The 25709-nt window shown below is 39.3% G+C and overlaps 1 protein-coding gene across 3 annotated transcripts in view; it reads left to right on the plus strand.

Moving 5' to 3' along the window:
* LOC132121161 (zinc transporter ZIP11-like) overlaps window positions 1-25709 on the plus strand; it is a 105439-nt gene that overhangs the window by 49871 nt on the left and 29859 nt on the right. For all 3 annotated transcript variants that reach the window (XM_059530345.1, XM_059530343.1, XM_059530344.1), the window contains exon 6: window positions 21216-21383. In XM_059530345.1, the coding sequence (XP_059386328.1) occupies window positions 21216-21383 (168 nt within the window). The remainder of the gene's footprint in view (window positions 1-21215; window positions 21384-25709) is intronic.

Here is a 25709-nt window from a genome sequence, read left to right on the forward strand (position 1 = left end):
ACACCTTGATATGCAAAGGAACAATTGAAGACCAACCTGTATTTGCAGTTATGCTGTGGTGTGAACCACAACTCCTCGTCTACCTGCTGGCCTTCTGGTGGTAGCCTGATGACATACCCTGAGTCAAGGAGCTTATGTATTTCAGCTTCGTACACTTTAGCCCTCTCAGGTTCTCTACTCAGGTGCTTCTCAGTGTTCTTGATGCTGGACAGAATGGATTCCATAGTACCCTCCATCTGATCCTGTTTAGGCTGAATGATCACTTTCTCTCTGCGAGACGGAAGGACATCGAGCTGCAGAATCGCTCAACATGTTAAAAGACAGGGTTTCACAGTGGTGAAAGAGAAGTGAACAAACACTGCGAGGAAGGTACCTAATAGGTACCTGGGGAAGTCGTGGCCTAATGGTTAGAGAGTCGGACTCCCAATCGAAAGGTTGTGAGTTCGAGTCCCGGGCCGGCAGGAATTGTGGGTGGGGGGAGTGCATGTACAGTTCTCTCTCCACCTTCAATACCACGACTTAGGTGCCCTTGAGCAAGGCAGCGAACCCCCAACTGCTCCCCGGGCGCCGCAGCATAAATGGCTGCCCACTGCTCCGGGTGTGTGCTCACAGTGTGTGTGTGTTCACTGCTCTGTGTGTGTGCATTTTCGGATGGGTTAAATGCAGAGCACAAATTCTGAGTATGGGTCACCATACTTGGCTGAATGTCACGTCACTCACTAATGTGGGAGCAACCCATCTGGTCCCTGGACGAACCAACCGAGATGCATGCGTACAGTGACTGTTCCCAATCTGATGGGCTCCTTTGGGGTAATCAAAGCCGGATAATCATACCCGATTAAAATTAGAGGTTGGACCCTATCAAAAGATGGAATGGGGATCCCTTTGAGACTGTGATATTATCACTAGAGCCTCTTGACGAGGTAGGTTTGCTCTGGTAGTGTGAGGAGGGGCACGGTGAAGATATCTGTAAGGATGTGCTTCTCCTATGGCCTTGACTGCGGGGAAAGCAGCAGGTCAATTGACTGCACCTTCAATTCTGTGATGTCATGTCAGATGGTGCCAAGGGCCATAATATCTTCTCTTCATTTAGTTCCTAACTGCTGGACTGTTGCAGAAATACTCCGCTGTGCACCATCTTCTAGGATAGCGTAGGTCGAAATAGACCTCTTGCCTCTCCACAGAAGCAATAGAACTACTTTCAGGTACACACAACCTGTCAAACTAGGAGTAAGATATGTTCGCTCGTGAGAGGTTGTCAGCAGCACAATGTTAGGACCATCCTGGGCAATGGAATGCAAGACTCCAAGATGTATATTACCACAGTCCCTGCAGGGCTTCCTCAAAGTAAATTCCTCACATTTATGACTTGTACACCCACATTTCCAGCATCTTTTTCCGTCCTTTATGCACTTTAGAATCTGATCAGATAAGCACTCAGTGATTTTGTTACACTGCAACAGGTAATGCTCCTGACTCTTACAGAACAGACACAAACTCTTCAGTCTCCTGGCAGATGACTGAGCATTAGCAGTATTGGTATGGACAGACTGCCCTGTGCTAGCTTTCATGGGCTGATCACCGCCATGATAGACTGCAGTGGATCGAGTCTGGGGCTTAGGAACTGACTGGCGGTCCTCACGTGATACCTGTACGCTCTCTGTCTAGTAGCGCGGCACCATCTTGGTAGATAAATGCTGCGCTTCCACCTTGACCTTTAACCAGTCAGCAGGGTCATGCAGGTTATATGGATTCAGGCTGTAAGTGTGCAATCTTCCTCACAACTGTAAGTGCTTTATAAAGCTGTCTCGGTAGTGTTTGGGCAATTTACTGAGTAGTCTGTTGATATGCCCTGTACAAGAGACCTCTCGCCCCTGTGGCCCCTCGAGTGACATTGCTTTGTGAAATTTGATGAGGCTGGCCATTCTGTCATTGCACTGCTATCATCGCTGCCTTATAGGGAGTAGGATGATGCCGGCATGCTTGGGCAATCAACCTAGCTTCCTGCAGAACCAACTGCTCCATCAGTACCCTGTACTTATAGTGCTCAGTAAGCTCTGTGTGAGGATTGAGAAGATTATTCAAGGTCATCTTCAGGTCTGTGAACTCCATCTCACTATCGTTCACAAGCTTAGGCAAGGCTGGAATGAGAACTGGTTGTAGCTCTGGTGTAACAGGCTGGTAAACTGGAAAAGGAAGTGGTGGCTGGCAACCACTAAAGGGCGATTGCGGTGTGGCTTTGCTTGGCATGTGTGAGCCTGTCTAGATGAGGTAAGCTGACATGCAGGATCTGCTGTTTTGAACAGAACTGCTTGCTGTGGTGTAACGTGGAACAGATAAGGGGGGAGAACTAAGGTATGTCGAAGTAGTACCATGTGCAGCAGGAGCTTGAAATGCCTGGCCTAAATGAGGAAGTGGGACAGAAGAGACTGCAGTAGCCTTTGGTCTGACTACAGGTGGTGAAATAGTTCAGGCATTTACCGTATTTTCCGGACTATAAGTCACACTTTTTTTCATAGTTTGGCTGGTCCTGCGACTTATAGTCAGGTGCGACTTATTTATCAAAATTAATTTGACATGAACCGAGAGAAATGAACCAAGAGAAAACATTACCGTCTACAGCCACGAGAGGGTGCTCTATGCTGCCAGAGATGCTGCTCAGTGCTCCTGTAGTCTACATTGAGCAGCGTAGAGCGCCCTCTCGCGGCTGTAGACGGTAATGTTTTCTCTTGGTTCTTGGTTCTAAATGAATGCGACTTATAGTCCAGTGCGACTTATATATGTTTTTTTTCTCATCGTGACATATTTTTGGATTGATGCGACTTATACTCAAAATACGGTAAAAATACGGTACATCTACCTGGAACGTGGGCGATGCAGCACCACTGCTGAATGAATCACACTCGGATGGGCTGTGATACCCCGGAGGACCTACTGAAGAGCTAGGATGACCGGCAGATCTCTCAACATCCAACTGATGACTCATAGCAGAAACTTCTCCATACTGCACCAGCGATAGATCACCCATGGCCAGCTGCTCCACAGTTGAGACTGGCTCGGCCTGTCCACTGAGGTTGGACTGCGCTGCTGGAGAATCCATCCTTGGTATGTGGTATAAACTATCTTGAAGAAAAGGGTCTGGTATGAGAGACTTCGGCAAGGCTACATCAATAGCTTGCAGATGTGTGAAAAGCTGGTGTGCTCTCATCTGTGTACATGTAACGGAGGCCAGCGAGTAGTGCTGTGCACTACTTCTGCTGCTTTCACCTGCTTGTTTGTTTAGTGTTTTATTCAAATTTCCCATCACTGAATGTACGCTCGACATTTATGGCTGATATTTTTTTTACATGTTTACATGCTGCTAAATGCCTCAAACAAATTTGAGTATTTTTCAGCAATTTGCCACTTTTCTGGAAAACATTTATCATAGACACATTGGAAAAAATGAACTCTTGAAGGCTGAGGCTGTAAAACAAACAAATTATATTCCTTTTCACACAAATTATGATTACAAGCAGGAGATTATTGATAAATTAAAACTTGTATCCTCATAGTTGCATGACTTTTGCACTTTTACCACAGTGCATGATTTGTAAACTAATACATTTTGATGTTTGCATCTCATATGTGTGTCTTTTCTGATATAGTAAACTTGCTCGGTAGCGCACCAAATGGCTAAAAAAGCAAGCAGTTTTGAAAAGATTCAGCTGGGAGAACATCTAGTGATTAATTAAGTTAATTGATATCAGGCCTGTAACATGATTAGCTATAAAAGCTTTGTCTTAGAGAAGCAGAGTCTCTCAGAAGTAAAGATGGGCAGAGGCTCTCCAATCTGTGAAAGACTGCGTAAAAAAATTGTGGAAAACTTTAAAAACAATGTTCCTCAACGTCAAATTGCAAAGGCTTTGCAAATCTCATCATCTACAGTGCATAACATCATCAAAAGATTCAGAGAAACTGGAGAAATCTCTGTGCGTAAGGGACAAGGCCGGAGACCTTTATTGGATGCCCGTGGTCTTCGGGCTCTCAGACGACACTGCATCACTCATCGGCATGATTGTGTCAATGACATTACTAAATGGGCCCAGGAATACTTTCAGAAACCACTGTCGGTAAACACAATCCGCCGTGCCATCAGCAGATGCCAACTAAAGCTCTATCATGCAAAAAGGAAGCCATATGTGAACATGGTCCAGAAGCGCCGTCGTGTCCTGTGGGCCAAGGCTCATTTAAAATGGACTATTTCAAAGTGGAATAGTGTTTTATGGTCAGACGAGTCCAAATTTGACATTCTTGTTGGAAATCACGGACGCCGTGTCCTCCGGGCTAAAGAGGAGGGAGACCTTCCAGCATGTTATCAGCGTTCAGTTCAAAAGCCAGCATCTCTGATGGTATGGGGGTGCATAAGTGCACACGGTATGGGCAGCTTGCATGTTTTGGCAGGCTCTGTGAATGCTGAAAGGTATATAAAGGTTTTAGAGCAACATATGCTTCCCTCCAAACAACGTCTATTTCAGGGAAGGCCTTGTTTATTTCAGCAGGAGAATGCAAAACCACATACTGCAGCTATAACAACAGCATGGCTTCGTCGTAGAAGAGTCTGGGTGCTAACCTGGCCTGCCTGCAGTCCAGATCTTTCACCTACAGAGAACATTTGGCGCATCATTAAACGAAAAATACGTCAAAGACGACCACAAACTCTTCAGCAGCTGGAAATCTATATAAGGCAAGAATGGGACCAAATTCCAACAGCAAAACTCCAGCAACTCATAGCCTCAATGCCCAGACGTCTTCAAACTGTTTTGAAAAGAAAAGGAGATGCTACACCATGGTAAACATGCCCCGTCCCAACTATTTTGAGACCTGTAGCAGAAATCAAAATTGAAATGAGCTCATTTTGTGCATACAATTGTAAAATTTCTCAGTTTAAACATTTGCTATGTTATCTATGTTCTATTGTGAATAAAATATTGGCTCATGTGATTTGAAAGTCTTTTAGTTTTCATTTTATTAAAATTTAAAAAACGTCCCAACTTTTCCGGAATTTGGGTTGTAAATATAGAACAGATTAAACATATTGCCAATATGCCAATTCATTGTAGATGGATATACAACATTTTTTCTTGTCGTGCGGGAGTAGGTCTGCAAATGAGCAGCAGTCAGGTGAGAGCAGAACGTAGACAGCCTCTCACACACAATACCACTGTGTTCCCAAGATTCATTGCAGTCATTGAACCCTTATGTTGTTTTAATTGTCTGCCAATTTCCATGTACATTTCATAAGAAAAAGCAGTGGTATCATCAAAGGATAAACATGAATGTCCTAATAATGAATCAGGAAGTCTTTATTGTAAAAAAAATAATAATAATACATTCCCAACTCAAAATCTTTTAGTGACTGGTCACATCTACATTTTTCAATGTTTTTATTTTTTTACAGTGTTGTATATGGCTCAGTCTGTACTCCTACTCCCATATATGAAATACAGGGAATACAATGGAATAGTGGATTGCAATAAGGTTAGTAGTATACAACCCTACCCTAACAGCTGGACGCAACTGACACTCTGAGTGGCGCGATACAGGATGGCTGCCTCCGTGACGTGCTCTGCAGTTGTTTTTGTGTTTTTGTTAGTTTGTCCTGTCTTTAGTTATATTCCTGCAATCAGTTTCACCAGGGACGAATTGCTGGATATTCGGCAACACACATCTCCCGATATTTCACCGGTTTTCGACTATTCTGATGTTTTGCTGGACATTCTTGTCGGCGGAGCGGCTGCGCTGATCACACGCTTCAAGAGGACGCGCAGGCGGGGAAAGCGAGCGGGAGCGCTCGTGAGACTCAGAAAACGCGGATTTCGAACGCCGTTGCCTAGCATCCATCTGGCAAATCTCCGCTCTCTACCCAACAAAACGGACGAACTGCTTCTGCTCTCTCGGACAAATAAAGATTTCTCTCACTCTGCTGCTCTGTGTTTCACGGAAACTTGGCTGAATGACACCATACCGGACAGCGCGCTCCATCTGCCGGACTTTCAGCTGTTTAGAGCGGATCGCGACGCAGAATCAACGGGGAAATCGCGCGGCGGCGGGACATGCTTTTACATCAATGAACGGTGGTGTACAGATGTAACTGTGTTAAAGAAGACGTGCTGCTCAAATCTCGAAACGCTCTTCATTAACTGCAAGCCGTTCTATTCGCCGCGGGAGTTTCATTCGTTCATTCTGGTTAGTGTTTACATCCCTCCTCAAGCGCACATGAGCTCAGCTTTACAGAAACTCGCTGAGCAGATCACAGAGACAGAACAACAACACCCAGACTCTGTTTTAATCATTCTTGGGGACTTTAATAAAGCCAATCTCTCCCGTGAACTGCCAAAATACAGACAGCATGTTACTTGTCCCACAAGAGACAGTAATATATTGGATCACTGTTACACAACAATAAAGGATGCATTTCACTCTGTTCCACGAGCAGCTTTGGGACATTCTGATCACCTTCTGGTTCATCTTATACCGACCTACAGGCAGAAACTAAAATCAGCTAAACCTGTATTAAGGACTGTAAAAAGATGGACTAATGAAGCAGAGCAGGATTTACAATCTTGTTTTGACCTCACTGATTGGAGTGTTTTTGAAGCTGCTGCCACTGATCTGGACGAGCTCACAGAGACTGTAACATCATATATCAGTTTCTGTGAGGATATGTGTATTCCTACCAAGACTCAACTAAATTACAACAATGACAAACCGTGGTTCACTGCAAAACTCAGACAGCTCCGTCAGGCCAAAGAAGATGCTTACGTGAAGGGGGACAATGTCTTGTATAAACAGGCTAAATACACACTGGAAAAGGAGATCAAAGTGGCAAAGAGGAATTATTCTGAAAAAATAAGGACTCAGTTCACTTCGAACGACTCCGCATCAGTGTGGAAAAGCCTAAAGAAGATCACCAATTACAAGAGACCACCCCCCAGCACTGTGGAAAATCAACGACTGGCAGACGATCTGAACGAGTTTTACTGCAGGTTTGAAAGAACATTCATCACCTGCCCTGAACACCTCTCCACACAACCGTTCACACCAATAACAACTCCTGCAACCAACCCTGAATGCCTCTCCAAACAAACGTTCACACCATTCACAGCTCCTGCAACCAACCCTGAATGCCTCTCCACACAACCGTTCACACCATTCACAGCTCCTGCAACCCATCCTGATCACCTCTCCAATCAACCGCTCTCACCATTCACAACTCCTGCAACCAACCCTGAATGCCTCTCCAAACAACTGTTCACACCACTCACAACTCCTGCAACCCACCCTGAACACCTCTCCAATCAAGCGCTCTCACCATTCACACCTCCTGCATCCCCCCTCTCCCCCACACCTGCAATACAGATCAGCGAGGATGCGGTGCGCCAGGTCTTCAGGAAGCAGAAAAGGAAAAAAGCACCAGGCCCAGATTGTGTTACACCAGCCTGTCTGAAATCCTGTGCTGACCAGCTGGCCCCCATCTTCACAAAGATCTTCAACAGATCGCTGGAGCTGTGCGAAGTCCCTTCATGCTTCAAACGCACCACCATCATCCCCATCCCAAAGAAATCCAAAATTACAGGACTAAATGACTACAGGCCTGTGGCTCTAACGTCTGTAGTCATGAAGTCATTTGAAAAACTGGTGCTGGCCCACCTGAAGGACATCACTGGACCCTTGCTGGATCCTCTTCAGTTTGCCTACAGAGCAAACAGGTCTGTGGACGATGCAGTAAACATCGGACTGCATTATGTTCTGCAACACCTAGACAGACCGGGGACCTATGTGAGGATCCTGTTTGTGGACTTCAGCTCTGCCTTCAACACGATCATCCCAAACCTCCTCCTGCCCAAACTAACTCAGCTCTCCGTGCCCACCTCCGTCTGTCAGTGGATCAACAGCTTCCTCACAGACAGGCAGCAGCTAGTGAGGCTGGGAAAATACACATCCAGCACCCGTACAATCAGCACCGGAGCTCCCCAGGGCTGTGTTCTCTCCCCACTGCTCTTCTCCCTGTACACTAATGACTGCACATCTAAGGACCCCTCTGTCAAGCTCCTGAAGTTTGCAGATGACACCACACTCATCGGCCTCATTCAGGACGGTGACGAGTCTGCTTACAGACAGGAGGTTAAAGAGCTGGCTGTCTGGTGCAGTCTCAACAACCTGGAGCTTAACACGCTCAAAACAGTGGAGATGATCGTGGACTTCAGGAGAAACCCCCCTGCACTCCCCCCACTCACCATCATGAACAGCACTGTGACTGCAGTGGAGTCATTCAGGTTCCTGGGCACCACTATCTCTCAGGACCTGAAGTGGGACATTCACATTGACTCCATTGTGAAAAAGGCCCAGCAGAGGTTGTACTTCCTTCGCCATCTGAGGAAGTTTAACCTGCCACAGGATCTGCTGAAACAGTTCTACTCCACCATCATCGAATCCATCCTCTGCACTTCAGTAACTGTCTGGTTCAGCTCAGCTTCTAAATCGGACCTCAGAAGACTACAGAGGGTAGTCCGGACTGCTGAGCGAATTATCGGTACAACCCTCCCATCTATTCAAGAACTGTACTTATCCAGAGTGAGCAAAAGGGCTGTTAAAATCACTCTGGACCCCTCACATCCAGCACACTCCCTCTTTGAACTGTTGCCATCTGGTCGACGCTACAGAGCACTGAGCACCAGAACGACCAGACACAGGAACAGTTTCTTCCCTCAGGCAATCCATCTTATGAACAGCTGATAATAACTGTGGGACACACTACACTATTTATATTTATATACACTACACTACACTTTTTATCCAACACACATACTTAGCGTACACGTAAATCTTTTGCACATAATATACATGTACATACATGGAACACACTACACTACTTATATTTATATTTATATACACATACACTTATTTATCCAAACACACATACTTAGCGTACAGTTACAATTTTTCCACATAATATACATGTACATACATAAATGCTCTTTTTAATATACCTGCCATACATTGTCAATTTGTATATTGTCAATCCTTACCCACCTATTTGTATTTTTTTGTATTTTTTATTCCTTATTGTGTTTTTTGTTCTGTCGCTGTTATGTTGCACTGCGGAGCTCTGTCACGAAAACAAATTCCTCGTATGTGTGAACATACCTGGCAATAAAGCTCATTCTGATTCTGATTCTGATTCTGATTCTGAACAGTCAAATAATATTTTTTAATCATAAAAGCCCCCCTAAAATGAAAATCCTAGAAACGCCCTTGGAAACCATCATGCACTACCATTTAAAAGTAAGAGAGTTTAAGCAGTTTGTAAATATTTCACACAGTACCATGCATCAAACACTACTTTTTTATTTTAGATTAGTTATGGAATCATGAAATGTATTTTAGTTTAGTAACTACAGAGCTGAAAGCTCGAGAGCAGCTCTGATGAATGTGTGCTTGTTTCATAATGACATGTGGAGCGTTTTCTGCTGTTCAATGCCTGCTCACATAAAGGTGAGCTGAGGTCAAAGCAGCGTGTGTGGTGTGTTTCGTGCTGCATTATGGAGTGCATGTGCTGCTGGCGTGATTCTGTGAATATGCACGCTTAGACACATGATGAATATACACTATGAATGTAAGCTTGGTTATGCAAGCTGTGTGATGGCTTGGGTTTGACTGTTTCTATGGTGACGTGAAGATAGGGATATTAGATGGAAACAATGAATTTGCACAAGCACGCTGTGTTATGATGACTGCTATTTTGGGATGGATGCCTTTTGCATTTTTTCATTTTTTATTTCTAATTTTAAGGATTCTGTCAGACAGAGGTTGTCTTTAATTGCTGATGAATATTTAGATAGTTATTGTTTGTGTTTTGTAATAAACACTAATACATTATACATAGTAATATATAATTATACATATATTAATGCATATATAATTAATAAAAATACATTAATAAATATAATATTAAAAGCAAACATTTTATGTCTCCATTATGTGATTTGGAGGATATGAGATATTAAAAGCGATTCTTTTTAAGAGTTTAATGACAATTCAAAGGCTTTTCAGATTGGTTTTCCTTTTTTTCCCCAAGTACTGCTACATGGAGATGTAATATACAATATTTATTTAAAAAAAAAATTAACTAAAATATTAGTTAAGTTATATTATGAAATATAATGGACTTCTTGTATATTTAAATATGTATTAAAATGAAATAACTGTCACATGAAGTAAAAAATATTTCTAATATTTAAGTTGTCATGGACGTGTCATGTATTTATTTGTTTATTAAAAAAATCTTCACATGTAATAGTATCTTTAATATAGAAGTTATATCATATAATGTACTGGACATGCAATATGTTTATGCATTTATATAAAAAAAATTGCAACGGTTTTTAAGATAATACACATTTTATATAATATTTATATTATATAATATAATGGGCATATAATGTATTTATATATTTAATACTAAATAAATGTCACAAGAAGTAAAATGGTTTAAATATTTTTTAAGTTATATTATTATTATATAATGGGCATAAAATATCTTAATGTATTTATAAAAAACAACGGCAGTAACTGTCACATTAAATTATCAGTTATATTTTATTGCATTAAATATTATATTTTGTAATATTAAATATATTAGTTTACAATTATAATTGGTTATAAGTATTATAATTGTTCACTTATTTAATCATATAATCTTTTATATTGTTTGAATGTCAACTAACATATTAAAGCTCGCAGAACACTGAAAGTCAGAATTTAGTTTTTATTGCTTCCTCATATTCATCATATGATTGTGGATGGACAGAGATGTTTGATATACTGTACAGATGTAAAGGAGAATGCACGGTTTCATTTCTATAGATCTCCTGCATATGATGGGCTGTAGGTGTGTGGGTGTTTGTGTAAAAGTGCATGTCTTTAATATTGGCATTAAAATGAGCCTAAATTGGGTTAAAGTGCCCCAGTGGGTCACATCCGGCCAGTAGAGGGGGCTGATGTCTCCTGCTTTGTTTTGGGTAAAATCATCGCAGTGAATCAAGCTCTAGTGTGTTTGACAGCATCAGTGTGTTGTATCTGTAAATGCATATCAGTCAGACTCATGAGACTTTATTTATCCTGTCGAACACAAGAGATGTTGGGCTGAATGAGGTGCAAAGGAAGCATACAGTGGCTGTCATGCTCCAGAAAGGGCATAAAAGCGCTTATACTGCAAGTGTAGAAATAAATGTAATATTAAATGTGTTTTAAAGCCATATATACGCTACCATACACCAAGTTTGGGGTATTATTATTATTATCAGCAAGGACACAAAAGTGACAGGAAAGACATTTATAACGTAACAAAAAAATTTCTATTTCAAGTAAATTGTGCTCTTTTATACTCATTATTTCTCAAAGAATACAAAAAAATGTAATGTATCACGGTTTCCACAGAAATATTGTGCAGCACAACTGTTTTCAACATTGATAATAAACAGAAATGTTTCTTGAGCAGTAAATCAGCATATGTTCATGATTTCTGAAGATCATGTGACACTGAAGACTGGAGGAATGATGCTGAAAATACAGCGGAGCATCACAGAAATAAATTATATTTTACAGTATATTCACATATAAAAGAGCTATTGTAAATGGTAAAAATATTTAGCAGTTTTTAATGTATTTCTGAACAAATAAATGTGACGGATAGTCTTATTAAGCAACATCTTTCAATCTTACCAACCTAAATTTTTTTTTTGTTAATAGGGTTTTTATATATACTTTTAGTTCATTGTACTTCAGCCATTACACATTTTTCAAGTTATTAAACTGTCACATACTCCTCTTTCTCTTTATAGCATATTGTGCAGAGGTATAATTTGCTTTGAAAAGGTCTTATGACTGATTGCTGAAGACAGATTTGAGTCTCCTGTTATGCAAATCAATCCGTGATATGGGATGTAGCTGCAGAACACGTATTAGCATACTGTCAAGAAAACCAGCAGACGATCAGTAATCAACAGAAAAACTGCATGCCTGTGGAGAGAGTTTGATGGACTTCTCTAGCACGCCGTTCTGACCTTTAAATAAAAATATGTTTGAGTTAAAGATATGCTTGTTTGTGTTTTGGTTCATGCCACTTTCTTATAGTCAGCTGCAAATATGTCTTGACCCCCGAAAAATTCTAACAAAAGGTTTCTCAGTGGTTTACAGTAGTATCAAATGTACTTAAAACATACTAAAAGTTTACCAAAGTTTGACTCCAAGAAAGGCCCCATTTTCAAAATGGTAGCCGCCAGGACCTTAAAATGACCATTACTCCTTTGTATTCCTCCTAGACCAGAAATATTGGTGCCTGATACATGTTTTGGCCATGTAATATTCTAATTAGCATATGTGCATGATAGATAAGTGGTTACAAGTACAATTATATATTAAAGCAATTGATTACAAGCATATTTATGGGAAAAACAAGTACATGTACATGTAAAAAGAAATTGAATATCATGGAAAAGTTCTTTATTTTTTTGTAATTTAATTTAAAAAAGCAAACTTTCTTTATATTCTAGATTCATTGCACACAAACTGAAATATTTAAAGAGTTTTTTTGTTTGAGGTCTGATGGTTACGACAAAAAATTAGAATATTTTTCAGAGATCAATCAAAAAAAGATTTACAAAACAGAAATGTTCAAGATCTCCAAAGTAGGTTTAATTATGCACTCAATACTTGGTTGGGGCTCCTTTTGCAATTACTGCCTGTGGCACTGCAGGTTGTTTTGATAGCGGTGCTTTGATACTTACTTGTATCTTCCTCTTCACAATACCCCATAGATTCTCTGTGAGGTTCAGGTCAGGTGAGTTGGCTGGCACAGAAATATCATGGCCAGCAAACTACTTGGAAGAGGTTTTGGCTCTGTGGGCAGGTGCTAAATTCCTGCTGCAAAATGAAATCAGCATCTCCATAAACCTTGTCAGCAGATGGAAGCATAAAGTGCTACGAAATCTCCTGGTAGATGGCTGCATTGACTCTGGACTTGATGAAACACAATGGACCAACTCCAACAGACATCATGGCTCCCCAAATCACCTCTGACTTCAGAAACTTCACACTGGTCTTTGGATTCTGTGCCTCTCCAGTCTTCCTCCAGACTCCAGACTTTGATTTCCAAATGAAATGCTGAATTTACTTTCATCTGAAAAGAGGACTTTGGACCACTAGGTAACAGTCCAGTTCTTTTTCTCCTCACCCCAGGTGAAATGCTTCTGATGCTTTTTTTCTGGTTCAGGAGTGGCTTGGTTCTAGGTGTGTGACAGCTGTAGCTCTTTTTTCCTGAAGACGTCTGGTTGTGGTGACTCCTGATGCACTGACTCTGGCTTTAGTCCACTCCTTGTGAAGCTCTCCCAAGTTCTTGAATCGCTTTTCATGACCATCTTCCCTAGGCTGGGGTCATCCCTGTTGCTTGTGCCCCTTTTCCTACCACACTTTTTCCTTCCAGTCAACTTTCTATGAATATATTTTGATACAGCACTCTGTGAACAGCCAGCCTTCTGTGGCTTCCCGTCCTTGTGGAGGGTGTCAATGATTGTCTTCTGGACAACTGTCAAGTCAGTAGTCTTTTCCATAATTGTGGTTGCATGTTCTGAACCCAGTATTTAAACTCATAATTAATAAAACTAATCAAGCTCAAAATGGAATATTCAAATTTTTTGAGATACTGATTTTTTGTTTCCTAAGCTGTAAGTCGTAATAAACAGAATTAAAACAAAAAACTCTTGAAATATTTCTGTTTGTGTGCAATGAATCTAGAATATACAAAAGTTTACTTTTTTGAATTAAATGACAAAAAAATAAAGAACTTTTCTTTTTTTAAGTAGTCAAGGATGAATTTTGTTTGAGCAAAATGGTATACACTGTGCTGCCAACAACATTTCAATGAGTCAAGCAATATCAAATGTCAGTATTCTCTTCCACCATCTTCTGAATTGCTGAAAATTGTGAATTTAGTTTTGTTGGGTTTAGTATGATATGATCAAATTATATTCGCTTAAATTGTGACTCTGGCAAAATATTGGTGCTGGTATTGCTAGATCTCAGTGCTGCGTTTGACACTGTCGATCATAACACACTACTAGAGAGACTGGAAAACTGGGTCGGGCTTTCTGGGATGGTACTCAAATGGTTCAGGTCATACTTAGAAGGGAGAGGATATTATGTGAGTCTAGGAGAGCATAAGTCTAAGTGGACGTCCATGACATGCGGAGTCCCACAAGGCTCAATACTTGCACCGCTCTTGTTTAGCCTGTATATGCTCCCACTAAGTCAAATAATGAGAAAGAACCAAATAGCCTATCACAGCTATGCTGATGATACCCAGATTTACCTAGCCTTATCTCCAAATGACTACAGTCCAATTGACTCCCTCTGCCAATGCATTGATGAAATTAATAGTTGGATGTACCAGAACTTTCTTCAGTTAAACAAGGAAAAAATTGAAGTCACTGCATTTGGAAACAAAGATGAAGTGTTCAAGGTGAATGCATACCTTGACTCTAGGGGTCAAACAACTAAAAATCAAGTCAGGAATCTTGGTGTGATTCTGGAGACAGACCTTAGTTTCAATAGTCATGTCAAAGCAGTAACTAAATCAGCATACTATCATTTAAAAAACATTGCAAGAATTAGATCTTTTGTTTTGCAGCCAAGGCTTGGAGAAACTAGTTCATGCCTTCATCACCAGCAGGGTGGCCTATTGTAATGGGCTCCTCACCGGCCTTCCCAAAAAGACCATTAGACAGCTGCAGCTCATCCAGAACACTGCTGCCAGGATTCTGACTAGAACCAGAAAATCTGAGCATATCACACCAGTCCTCAGGTCCTTACACTGGCTTCCAGTTACATTTAGGATTGATTTTAAAGTACTTTTACTCGTATATAAGTCACTAAATGACCTAGGACCGAAATATATTTCAGATATGCTCACTGAATATAAGCCTAACAGAGCACTCAGATCATTAGGATTGAGTCAGTTAGAAATACCAAGGGTTCACACAAAACAAGGGGAGTCCTCCTTTAGTCACTATGCCGCCCGCAGCTGGAATCAGCTTCCAGAAGAGATCAGATGTGCTAAAACACTAGTCACATTTAAATCTAGACTTAAAACTCATCTGTTTAGCTGTGCGTTTATTGAATGAGCACTGTGCAGTGTCCAAAATGATTGCACTATATTTTCACAGTTTTTTTAATTTCATTTTATGTTAAATCATTTTCTAACTGTTTTTAAATTCATTTTAAATAAGTACATTTTTTAATAATTTTAAAAGTTTTAAAATTGCTTGTTTTATTCTTGTTATTATTTTTCTTTTATGTAAAGCACTTTGAATTACCATTGTGTACGAAATGTGCTATATAAATAAACTTGTCTTGCCTAGTATAATGCCACCTTTATACTCAAAAACATCTATAGAGGATGCATTACATATGTATTACCTTATTAAAATTTAAATAAGTGACCATTTTAGAGGTTTCAAACACAGGCCTCTGTTCGGGCTAATACAGGGTTGTTTATGATCAAAGTTATACAAATCCAATTTAAGTTACTTTTGGGTTCAATAACTTTTACATTGAATGTAAAGTCTGTGTTTTAGCACAAAAAAAAAACACGTACTGAGTGGGAGTTACATGACATAGGCTGAATTGTTTACATCTCTGGTTCACCCCAAACAATGATAAAACCTTACAGTATTCTCACAAAATCATGCATTCCATAAGTATGTAATCATGTCAATGCAATTTAGACAAATCCAACAGATTCATAGACCCAGAAAACATGGGGTTAGACACCAAGATTACTTGACTAAGTCAAATAATGAAGGATATTTTAAGGGCTTCCTGCTCAACTTGGATACCATCTTGAAAATTACACTTTTCTAGTGGTCAAACTTTGGTAAACTTTTAGTATGTTATTAAGGACACCTAAAACTACAAAAAACAGCTGAGAAACCTTTTGTTAGAATTTTTTTTTTAGGGTTAGGTATTTTTTTTTTTACGATAGCAATAGAGCAATTCTGCTTGGTACAATCCATGACACAACTATTTATTGCTAAGGCAAGCTGTAAATATGAATGATATCTCAATTTGCGTAGCTTGTGAAGGGTATGCTATCACTTTTCAAAGCTATTTTCACCTGGCAGACGATTAAACGAGTGCAGAAAATGACATATACTTACATTAAGGGAACAACTGAGTCATATCTAGGCACCGGAGTATCATAGAGATTTTGGTGGGAACTTGTTTGACTGAACAAGACATCGCAAAAACTACTTAACTTCATCACAATGCAAACATCTTAAAATTACTGTCTAGTATTTCACTGAACGTCCAAGCAGCAGCATCCCTCATCATGTGATTCCACGAGCAGATCTAAGCTAAAGTCATTTGACTACAAATAAAGTGTGCTTTTTAATTCAGATTCTGTAATGGACAGAGCAGCTGTTTCGGACAGACTGTTCTGATAGTTTCAGATATATTATTTATTCATTTTAGAGACATTGTGGCTGCCAACCTGAAAAATGTACAACACATTTTTGGCAATTGGAGACTTTCATCTATGGCTTTTATCTAAGAACCTGCAATTAATTCATCTATCAGTGTGAATATATTCTCTATCACTCATCTGTGGCATGCTTTCTGCTCCAGTTAAATATATATATTTATAACATATAATATATATTCATTCTTTTCTTTTCTTTATTTGATTGACTTCTGGTTAATGATAATAACCCTGTATCTTATTAATTAAAACAAGACTAAGCTAAGACTCACTGAGGCTGAAATGGCATCTGTACTATTTTCTTAATGTTTATTTATTAAAATGTACAAGGTATGTTGCATTTTATCGCTGTGCAGCATATTTTCTCTGGTAATTATTATTTTATTTCAATTAGTTAAATTATTATTATTATTTAAATAATTAATTATATATTTTCTCAATGAATAGCCATTAAATGTGCATTGCTTGTTACATTTTATGGCTGTGCGACATATTTGCTCCAGTTTAATTATTAAATAAAATGGAACCTAATGTGCCACATTTCTATTTATATATTTATTTGATTAATTCTGTTTTTATAAATAATCTTGATTAATTTTATTTATTTATTGTATTTTTATTTGTATTCATTAATATTATAATTTCTCAGTGAATATTCATGAAATGCACATTGCTTTCATTGTATGGCTATGCAACTTATATTGAAACAAACTTTCACTGCAGAGGAAATTTTGATACTGGACTATTATATCTGGCCATGTTGTGACAGCGTTAACATTTATGAAGCAGGTTTGGCCTTTACTTGTTGTCTGTCCCTCATAATTAATTCACATGCGATGTTGTTTCATATTCCACATGTGAACTCACCTCAGCTCTCATCTGAAAATCGTCCAGTCTTTTACTGTGTGTGCTCCAGCAATCACACATGAAGGATGTGCTCCTCATGATCTTTAAGCCCAAGTAATCTGCATTCATTATGAGATTGCGTGTGTGGTTGGGGGAGACGCGTTTCAGAGAGGACAATAGAGGGTCATCAGTGTCATTGTCTTCTATCTGTTAATTCTCACCATATGTATTCATATTTGTGCTCCCAGGTGAAGGGTAATTGGTGGACTTTCAGATGGACTCCTGGCATAATTCTTTCCTTCTTTTTATAGTGATTAAAGGAAATAAATGATTTGACAATTGGCTTTTAAGTAGCGATAAAAGCTGTGATAAATACAGTGAGATTTGAGAGTTCCTTGTGGAGATAAAAGCTCAGGTCAGCTTTGAAAAGAGCCGTTTGTTCTTTTACATACTGCTGATTATTAGCAGTGTCTTCATATTGATCGTGGGAAAACAAGTCGACTACAGTAATGAGACTACAGTAATGATTTATTGGCTGTATTGAACTCAGCAACAACTGATTAGTTAATAGTTTATGTTGCACTTTGTGTTTGATTTGATCAATTCATTGGCACGTTTCATTAGCAAGGTATACAAACAAGGCCTGGAACACACACATAAAAGGTCTTTTCAAGTAGTTTTCTAAATTCAATCAGCATTGAACTGAACTGATCTGAATCTTGCCACTATTGTCTACTGTAGAAAAACTTTTTTTCCAGTTATATAAATATAAAAATATAAATGTAAAATATGTGTTCTGCATACAATATAGTAAGTTTGTATAATATATAATATATAGTTTTGTTAATAAAATGACTATATAGCTTTTTAATTATTTCATTGTTAATATAGAATATATAAAAATGTATGTTTTAGAAATTAAATGGTCAATGGATCAGGGGTGGATTTAGGGAATTGGGGGCCCCAGGCAAATACAAGAATGGCTCTATACATTTGCACACATTTAACTAGATCAACCTTGAGGTTCCTTTTTTGTTGTGATGCTTGCTGCTGCACAATGGTGCCATATTGTTGTGTCCAATGTTTCTACATTTTTTATGTACATGTTATAATGGGATTCTTTAATTCACATTTAGATTTATTCATTTAGCAGAGACTTTCATTATTTCATGTTGTAGACCATGAAATAGCAATTGATTTGCCGTTGAAATACAAGTTTTAACAAAAAACTAAATAAATTATAAAATTATAAACCTCACAATTGAACCTTTAAACCATTTTTTTTTAAGAAAAGGGATGAGTCGAAATAATAAATTATTCTATTATTTAAAACGGATTTATGTTGGTGAATTTTCAAATTTGTCTGAACATAAACTGCAGACTGGATTATTGAAAATGCACATTCATTCTCTGCCAGTAGGAGGTGCTTTTGGAACGTCAGAAATATAGTGGTTTGCCCAGTAATGGTAAACAAAGCAGCTCAGCTCATAAATGATACCTTATCAGGGAAAATTAAAATGCAAATGAAACTTTTCTGAAGACAATCAGTTCCCTTCAGAGGTTCATTCGTATTAAAACTTGAATTAGTGAAAAAGAGAAGTGTGAAAAAATATAGCCTATATTGACGAGGAAAATCCACTGATGAGTTACCAGCATAAGCCTACATTTTATTTTATTCATTTTAACTTAAAGCTGTCATTCAATAATAAATATAATCACGATTAATCGCATGATTAATCGCAACTCGTGAATAATCGCAACTTAATCGCACATTTTTATCTGTTCTAAATGTACCTTAAACTAATACTTTCCCTATGGTTTCACAGACAAGGCTTAAACTAGTCCAAGACTAAAAAACATGTTTGAGCTGTCTCAACTGAAAATATCTTGCTCTGGCATATCTTAAAATATGTCCGTCTGTCATCGTTCTGTCAAGATGCACACATGTAACATTTTCTTCCAAGGCATTTTTGTAAAAGTTGCTTAAATATCTTAATTTAACTAAGGCCCAGTCCTGGCTTAAGATAAGCCCCGTTTGTGAAACCGTGCTTTCAAGTTTTTAATCCAATCAACATGGGCATGGACAAATATGAATGCTTTATGTAATATGTTTATTATTAGTGGAACCATAGTTAACAGAGCATGAAGAGTAGACATGTTTAATAGGTCATAGATGTTTTCGATCCCGGAGGTCCTTGCTGTCACACTGCCCTTATGGTTGAACCAATAATCACCCCTCTGCGGAGTGGGCTGGAGTACACTACGTTCCCTGATGTAAGAGGGATTTGTGTTTCTGTGGAAACCCCTCTTTTGTGCTTTCTGCTTTGAGGAGCAGTAAGCTTAATACGCATTAATGGTTATTGGGTCCTGCTATTTATTCAGATTCTATCGGGTCTGGTTATGCGGGATTCACACTCTCTATCGAGACTGTGTCCAGCTGCTCCAGTGGACTGTCTCTTATCGGGCCCTGCTTGGTTACCCCTTCTAATCAAGCGCCCCTTCTGGTAGAGGTGAAGCACACCCCTCTCTTTGAAGGTCAGCTTTACGTCGATCCCAGTATGTGCTGTAAGGGCCCCCCTTCTTGGTCAGTTGCCTTTAAAATGGGACCCTGTTATTCCCTTAGAAATGTGTGATCCCGTTTTTGCAGGATCCCATTTCTGATGTCCCATTTGCAATCTATCTGGCCCCGGACATGGCTGTGCGCCCCTCACTGTGGGAGGGGCCGTTCAAACTTGCCGGTCCTGGGCAGATTGGGTGAGTCCTTCTCTTGACTCGAGAGTTAGATCCTCTACTCTGGGCTGTTGGTCACTTCGGTCGAGCTGGGTTCCTCCCCTCTGCTCTTGAGCTCTGTGGCTGTGACATCAGGTAGTTGGGACACTTCCTGCTTCCCTGATAAGCTGCCTCTCCTGGTCAAGTCAGGCATTGTTCCCCTCACCTCAAATGGTTGTCTTTGAGCCTGCCGCTCACGATTCAGTGTCTGAGGACTTCTGGGCATCTGTGAGCAGATACTTCAGAATCTTTCTAAATCCATGCTATGGTAAGTGCACATGCTAATCTTCTGTGCAGTTTCTCAATTCCACGTTGTGGTAAGTGTGCATGCTAACCGGGTGACAGGACAGGGTCCAGTGTGGTTCTTTTAGACACCTAGCCGTATCCCCTTAAATTAATCTCTTTCTTCTGATTCCAAGCCTTGAGCTTTCCAGCCCAGCCCTTAACAGGTAATTTCTTTTAGTGTATGTAGCTCAGGCCCTTGGCCGAATGGGATAATGTCACTGACAGCCATGAAGATGTTCTTTGGGGCAACTCCCATGGCTATGGTAGAGTTGGTACTTAGTGCTCGACCTTGGTTTTCTGGCGTGCACTCCCCTCAACATGGTAGTGGGGGTATACCATTCCCCATAGTGACCCTAGAGGACGCAGTGTCTCATTCCCTTCTCAGGGAACTATGGTTACATACATGACATTTGACGCTATGTTTATGAATAATATCTATCAATCAATCAATCTGTCTGTCTATCTATCTGTGACTTCACTTCAACAAACGGTCCGTGAAAGAAATTGCGTTAGAAGATCTTGCTGGTCAACCTCGAGAGGTCCCATTTTATCAGCCGTTTTAATGCCATTTCATTTTCTATCAGGTTTGCAGTCCTGTTGAGATAGTGTGATTAATATACTGACTAATTAATTATATATTTATAGATCCTTTCAGGGTGTGCATATTAAAATGTGTTGTTCTCCAAAAAAAGTACGTTTGAGAAGATGTTTGACATGCAGTTTCTGTTGATCTTAGATAAAATCGAGAATGGAGAGGTGTATCAAAGACGCAGGGGTCCAAACACCGGCAACACAGAGGAGCATGACGTGAGTCCCAAAGCACAGGAAGTGAGCGGTCAAACAGGAAGCAGCTGGAGGCGAGTCGTTCTGCTGATCCTGGCCATCACCATACACAACATTCCTGGTTAGTCTCTCCTCGTTTCACCTTATATTCCTCTATTATTCAGGTCCACATGTGCCTTTCTATAGCACATCTCTCTATGCGTCTCAACTTCAGCAATGACTCAACATTATCCATCTCACTATCATTCATGAGCCTGTGTGGCATAATCCTATGAGAAAGCATTGTCGCATAATTATTAATATCTGCATGTGACCTTTTCCTAAGACAGGCGCTTCAAACAGTGATTTGATCCCACACTGAAACATGAGTTGCATATGTTTATTTCCATGCTGACAAAGCGACAGGCTTTCGATCAGTACACCTGTGTTCAACAAGCTTTTTTTATAAAAGAGCTTATACATTTATGGACAGTTGAACCGAGGCTAATTTAAAACAAGATTCAGTCTGACACCGGTCTATTCCGGATCGCAAACTCTTACTGTGATTGTATATATAAAATAAAATTAAAGCAGAGTCTAAAATAAAAACAGAGCTTGACTGAAAATGAACAACCAACTTTGTAAAAATTACGATATTCAATATTTGTAGTTAAATGACATGTGGCTCCTGTCTGCTGAGCCCTGGTGAAACTCATTTTAAAAGTCTCTTTCCTCCAGCTCCAGTGCTTTTCATCTTCTCCTTTGCATTTGCACCATGCTGCCTTTATTTTCCTCTTTATCAGCAGCGCTTTCGGCAGCACTTGATCACATCACTGAGAGGACGCTTCTCCCTGATGCATTTGTTAATCATTCGGCCTCCGATCTCTTTGCTCTGCTTCCATCGTTCCTGAGCAGTGAGGTGAATGTAGATGACATGTAGTCCGAGTGCATTAGCTTGCAGAGTGTCTCAGATATCCTCAATGTGCGTCTCACAGCCGTTGAAATCAGGCACACTTCTCCAAGACGTCTTGAATTCTGCTGGACGACCTACAAACACACCTCCAGCATCGCTTTCAAGAGTGAAACTATGTAAAACAGGATGTTTTCCACACTTAATTACACAGTGACTCTGTTCTTTTCTGCCTGAATGTGCTTTTTTTTACTGAGCCAGCAGACTCTCATAAAGTGACATATTGTCAAGGATTTTTCATAATGAATCATCAGAACGAAACGACAGTGTACAAGTTTGCAGTCTTTTATTTTGGAAGAAATTAATGCTTTTATCCAGCAAGGGTGCATTAAATTAATCAAAAGTGCCTGTGCAGACCTTTACAATGTTACTAAATATTTATTTTTGAAATAAAAGTTGTTCTTTTGAACTTTCTATTCATCTTTCGATCCTGAAAAATAAAATGTGTCACAGTTTCCACAAAAAATATTGTGTGTTTTCAGCACTGATAATCGAAAATGTTTATTGAGCAGTAAACAGCATATTTTCATGATTTCTGAAGATCATGTGACACTGAAGACTGGAGGAATGATGCTGAAAATACAGCGGAGCATCACAGAAATACATTACACTTTAACAGATATTCCCATAGAAAACTGCTATTTTAAATTGCAATAATATTTCCAATTTTTTTTATGATTTTATTTTATTTTCGAGTCGAGTCCAGTGGAATGTGCTGGAATTCAACCCCCCCCCCTTTTCACTGTTAAAGCCTTGCCACTTTGAACCTTAATTAGTTCAACTGTCTTGGTTTTCCGCACAGATCAGCTCAGTCTCTCGTGTGTAGTTGTATTCAGCTTGTCCCGTGACATTATGATGAGCTGACCTTTCCCTCGGGTCTCTGATGTGTGATCTAAAGTGCTTTTGGCCGATTTGATCTTGAAAAGGTCAGAATGAGAGAAGAATGCACCTGTAGCTGCTGAAGCTTCAAAAACTTCTCCCTGAAGGTGTCAAAAGCACGGTTAGTTCTCTTGAGTGATGTGAGCAGTACATTAGAGCTTTAAAAGCTGATTACCTGCACTGTTAAATGCTTTTTATTGTCCAGATGTGCATAAGTATTTTGGCATCTTTTCAGCTCATTATTATTGGATGCTAAATTGCATGCAATGTGAAATAATTAACCTAATTTTTTTTTAAGCTGAGAACACACTGCCCTGCAACATATTAACTGCATTCAATACTTGTTTCTTACTAATTCTAGATTGCTTATTCCAAAAAATAGTGTCTGTTTTGCTTGAGCATGTCATAATTTTCTTACAAAATCTGACTCATTTTGTTGCATTTGTGCTTTTGACAGCCATCTTTAAGGTGAAAAGGTCTTGCATTATCAATAATCAGCAGAAAAACTGTCACAAAGACATGATTCCAGTCTGTTTTTGAGCCAACTATATGTTCAGTTGTCAGCCTGTTTTCACATCTGTGAATGAGTCTGAAGACATTATTTATGCCTAATTCTGATTTCTAGGTTCAAATTATGGCCAGTGACAGGAAAAAATAAATAAAAAATGCAAACGTGATCCAGATGATTTCTGCTAAATATGTGGGTGTTTCATTACTTACAAACAGTAACAGATAGTTACAGATTTTGAGAAGAAAAAAAAGAAAAAAAACTTTTTTTTACCTTTTATAAACTTTTTTTTTTAAACTTATTTTACATTAAAAGCAGTATTTGACCATATTTTCCTACTCCTCTGCATATTATAACTCATATGATACAATGTTAATGCTTTTTGTTATTTTGATACAGTAAGTGCATAAGCATTATACCATTTACAACCCGAATTCCGGAAAAGTTGGGACGTTTTTTAAATTTTAATAAAATGAAAACTAAAGGAATTTCAAATCACTTGAGCCAATATTTTATTCACAATAGAACATAGATAACGTAGCAAATGTTTAAACTGAGAAATTTTACACTTTTATCCACTTAATTAGCTCATTTATATTTTAATGCCTGCTACAGGTCTCAAAAAAGTTGGCACGGGGGCAACAAATGGCTAAAAAAGCAAGCAGTTTTGAAAAGATTCAGCTGGGAGAACATCTAGTGATTAATTAAGTTAATTGATATCAGGTCTGTAACATGATTAGCTATAAAAGCTTTGTCTTAGAGAAGCAGAGTCTCTCAGAAGTAAAGATGGGCAGAGGCTCTCCAATCTGTGAAAGACTGCGTAAAAAAATTGTGGAAAACTTTAAAAACAATGTTCCTCAACATCAAATTGCAAAGGCTTTGCAAATCTCATCATCTACAGTGCATAACATCATCAAAAGATTCAGAGAAACTGGAGAAATCTCTGTGCGTAAGGGACAAGGCCGGAGACCTTTATTGGATGCCCGTGGTCTTCGGGCTCTCAGACGACACTGCATCACTCATCGGCATGATTGTGTCAATGACATTACTAAATGGGCCCAGGAATACTTTCAGAAACCACTGTCGGTAAACACAATCCGCCGTGCCATCAGCAGATGCCAACTAAAGCTCTATCATGCAAAAAGGAAGCCATATGTGAACATGGTCCAGAAGCGCCGTCGTGTCCTGTGGGCCAAGGCTCATTTAAAATGGACTATTTCAAAGTGGAATAGTGTTTTATGGTCAGACGAGTCCAAATTTGACATTCTTGTTGGAAATCACGGACGCCGTGTCCTCCGGGCTAAAGAGGAGGGAGACCTTCCAGCATGTTATCAGCGTTCAGTTCAAAAGCCAGTGTCTCTGATGGTATGGGGGTGCATAAGTGCATACGGTATGGGCAGCTTGCATGTTTTGGAAGGCTCTGTGAATGCTGAAAGGTATATAAAGGTTTTAGAGCAACATATGCTTCCCTCCAAACAACGTCTATTTCAGGGAAGGCCTTGTTTATTTCAGCAGGACAATGCAAAACCACATACTGCAGCTATAACAACAGCATGGCTTCGTCGTAGAAGAGTCCGGGTGCTAACCTGGCCTGCCTGCAGTCCAGATCTTTCACCTATTGAGAACATTTGGCGCATCATTAAACGAAAAATACGTCAAAGACGACCACGAACTCTTCAGCAGCTGGAAATCTATATAAGGCAAGAATGGGACCAAATTCCAACAGCAAAACTCCAGCAACTCATAGCCTCAATGCCCAGACGTCTTCAAACTGTTTTGAAAAGAAAAGGAGATGCTACACCATGGTAAACATGCCCCGTCCCAACTATTTTGAGACCTGTAGCAGAAATCAAAATTGAAATGAGCTCATTTTGTGCATAAAATTGTAAACTTTCTCAGTTTAAACATTTGCTATGTTGTCTATGTTCTATTGTGAATAAAATATTGACTCATGTGATTTGAAAGTCTTTTAGTTTTCATTTTATTAAAATTAAAAAACGTCCCAACTTTCCGGAATTCGGGTTGTACATTAATTATTTTGTAAAAAAAAAAATATATATATATATATATATATATATACACACAATCGAATGTTTTTATTGATATGTTTA

The sequence above is a fragment of the Carassius carassius genome, chromosome 39 (assembly GCF_963082965.1).
Source record: "Carassius carassius chromosome 39, fCarCar2.1, whole genome shotgun sequence".
NCBI classification, from domain to species: Eukaryota; Metazoa; Chordata; class Actinopteri; order Cypriniformes; family Cyprinidae; genus Carassius; species Carassius carassius.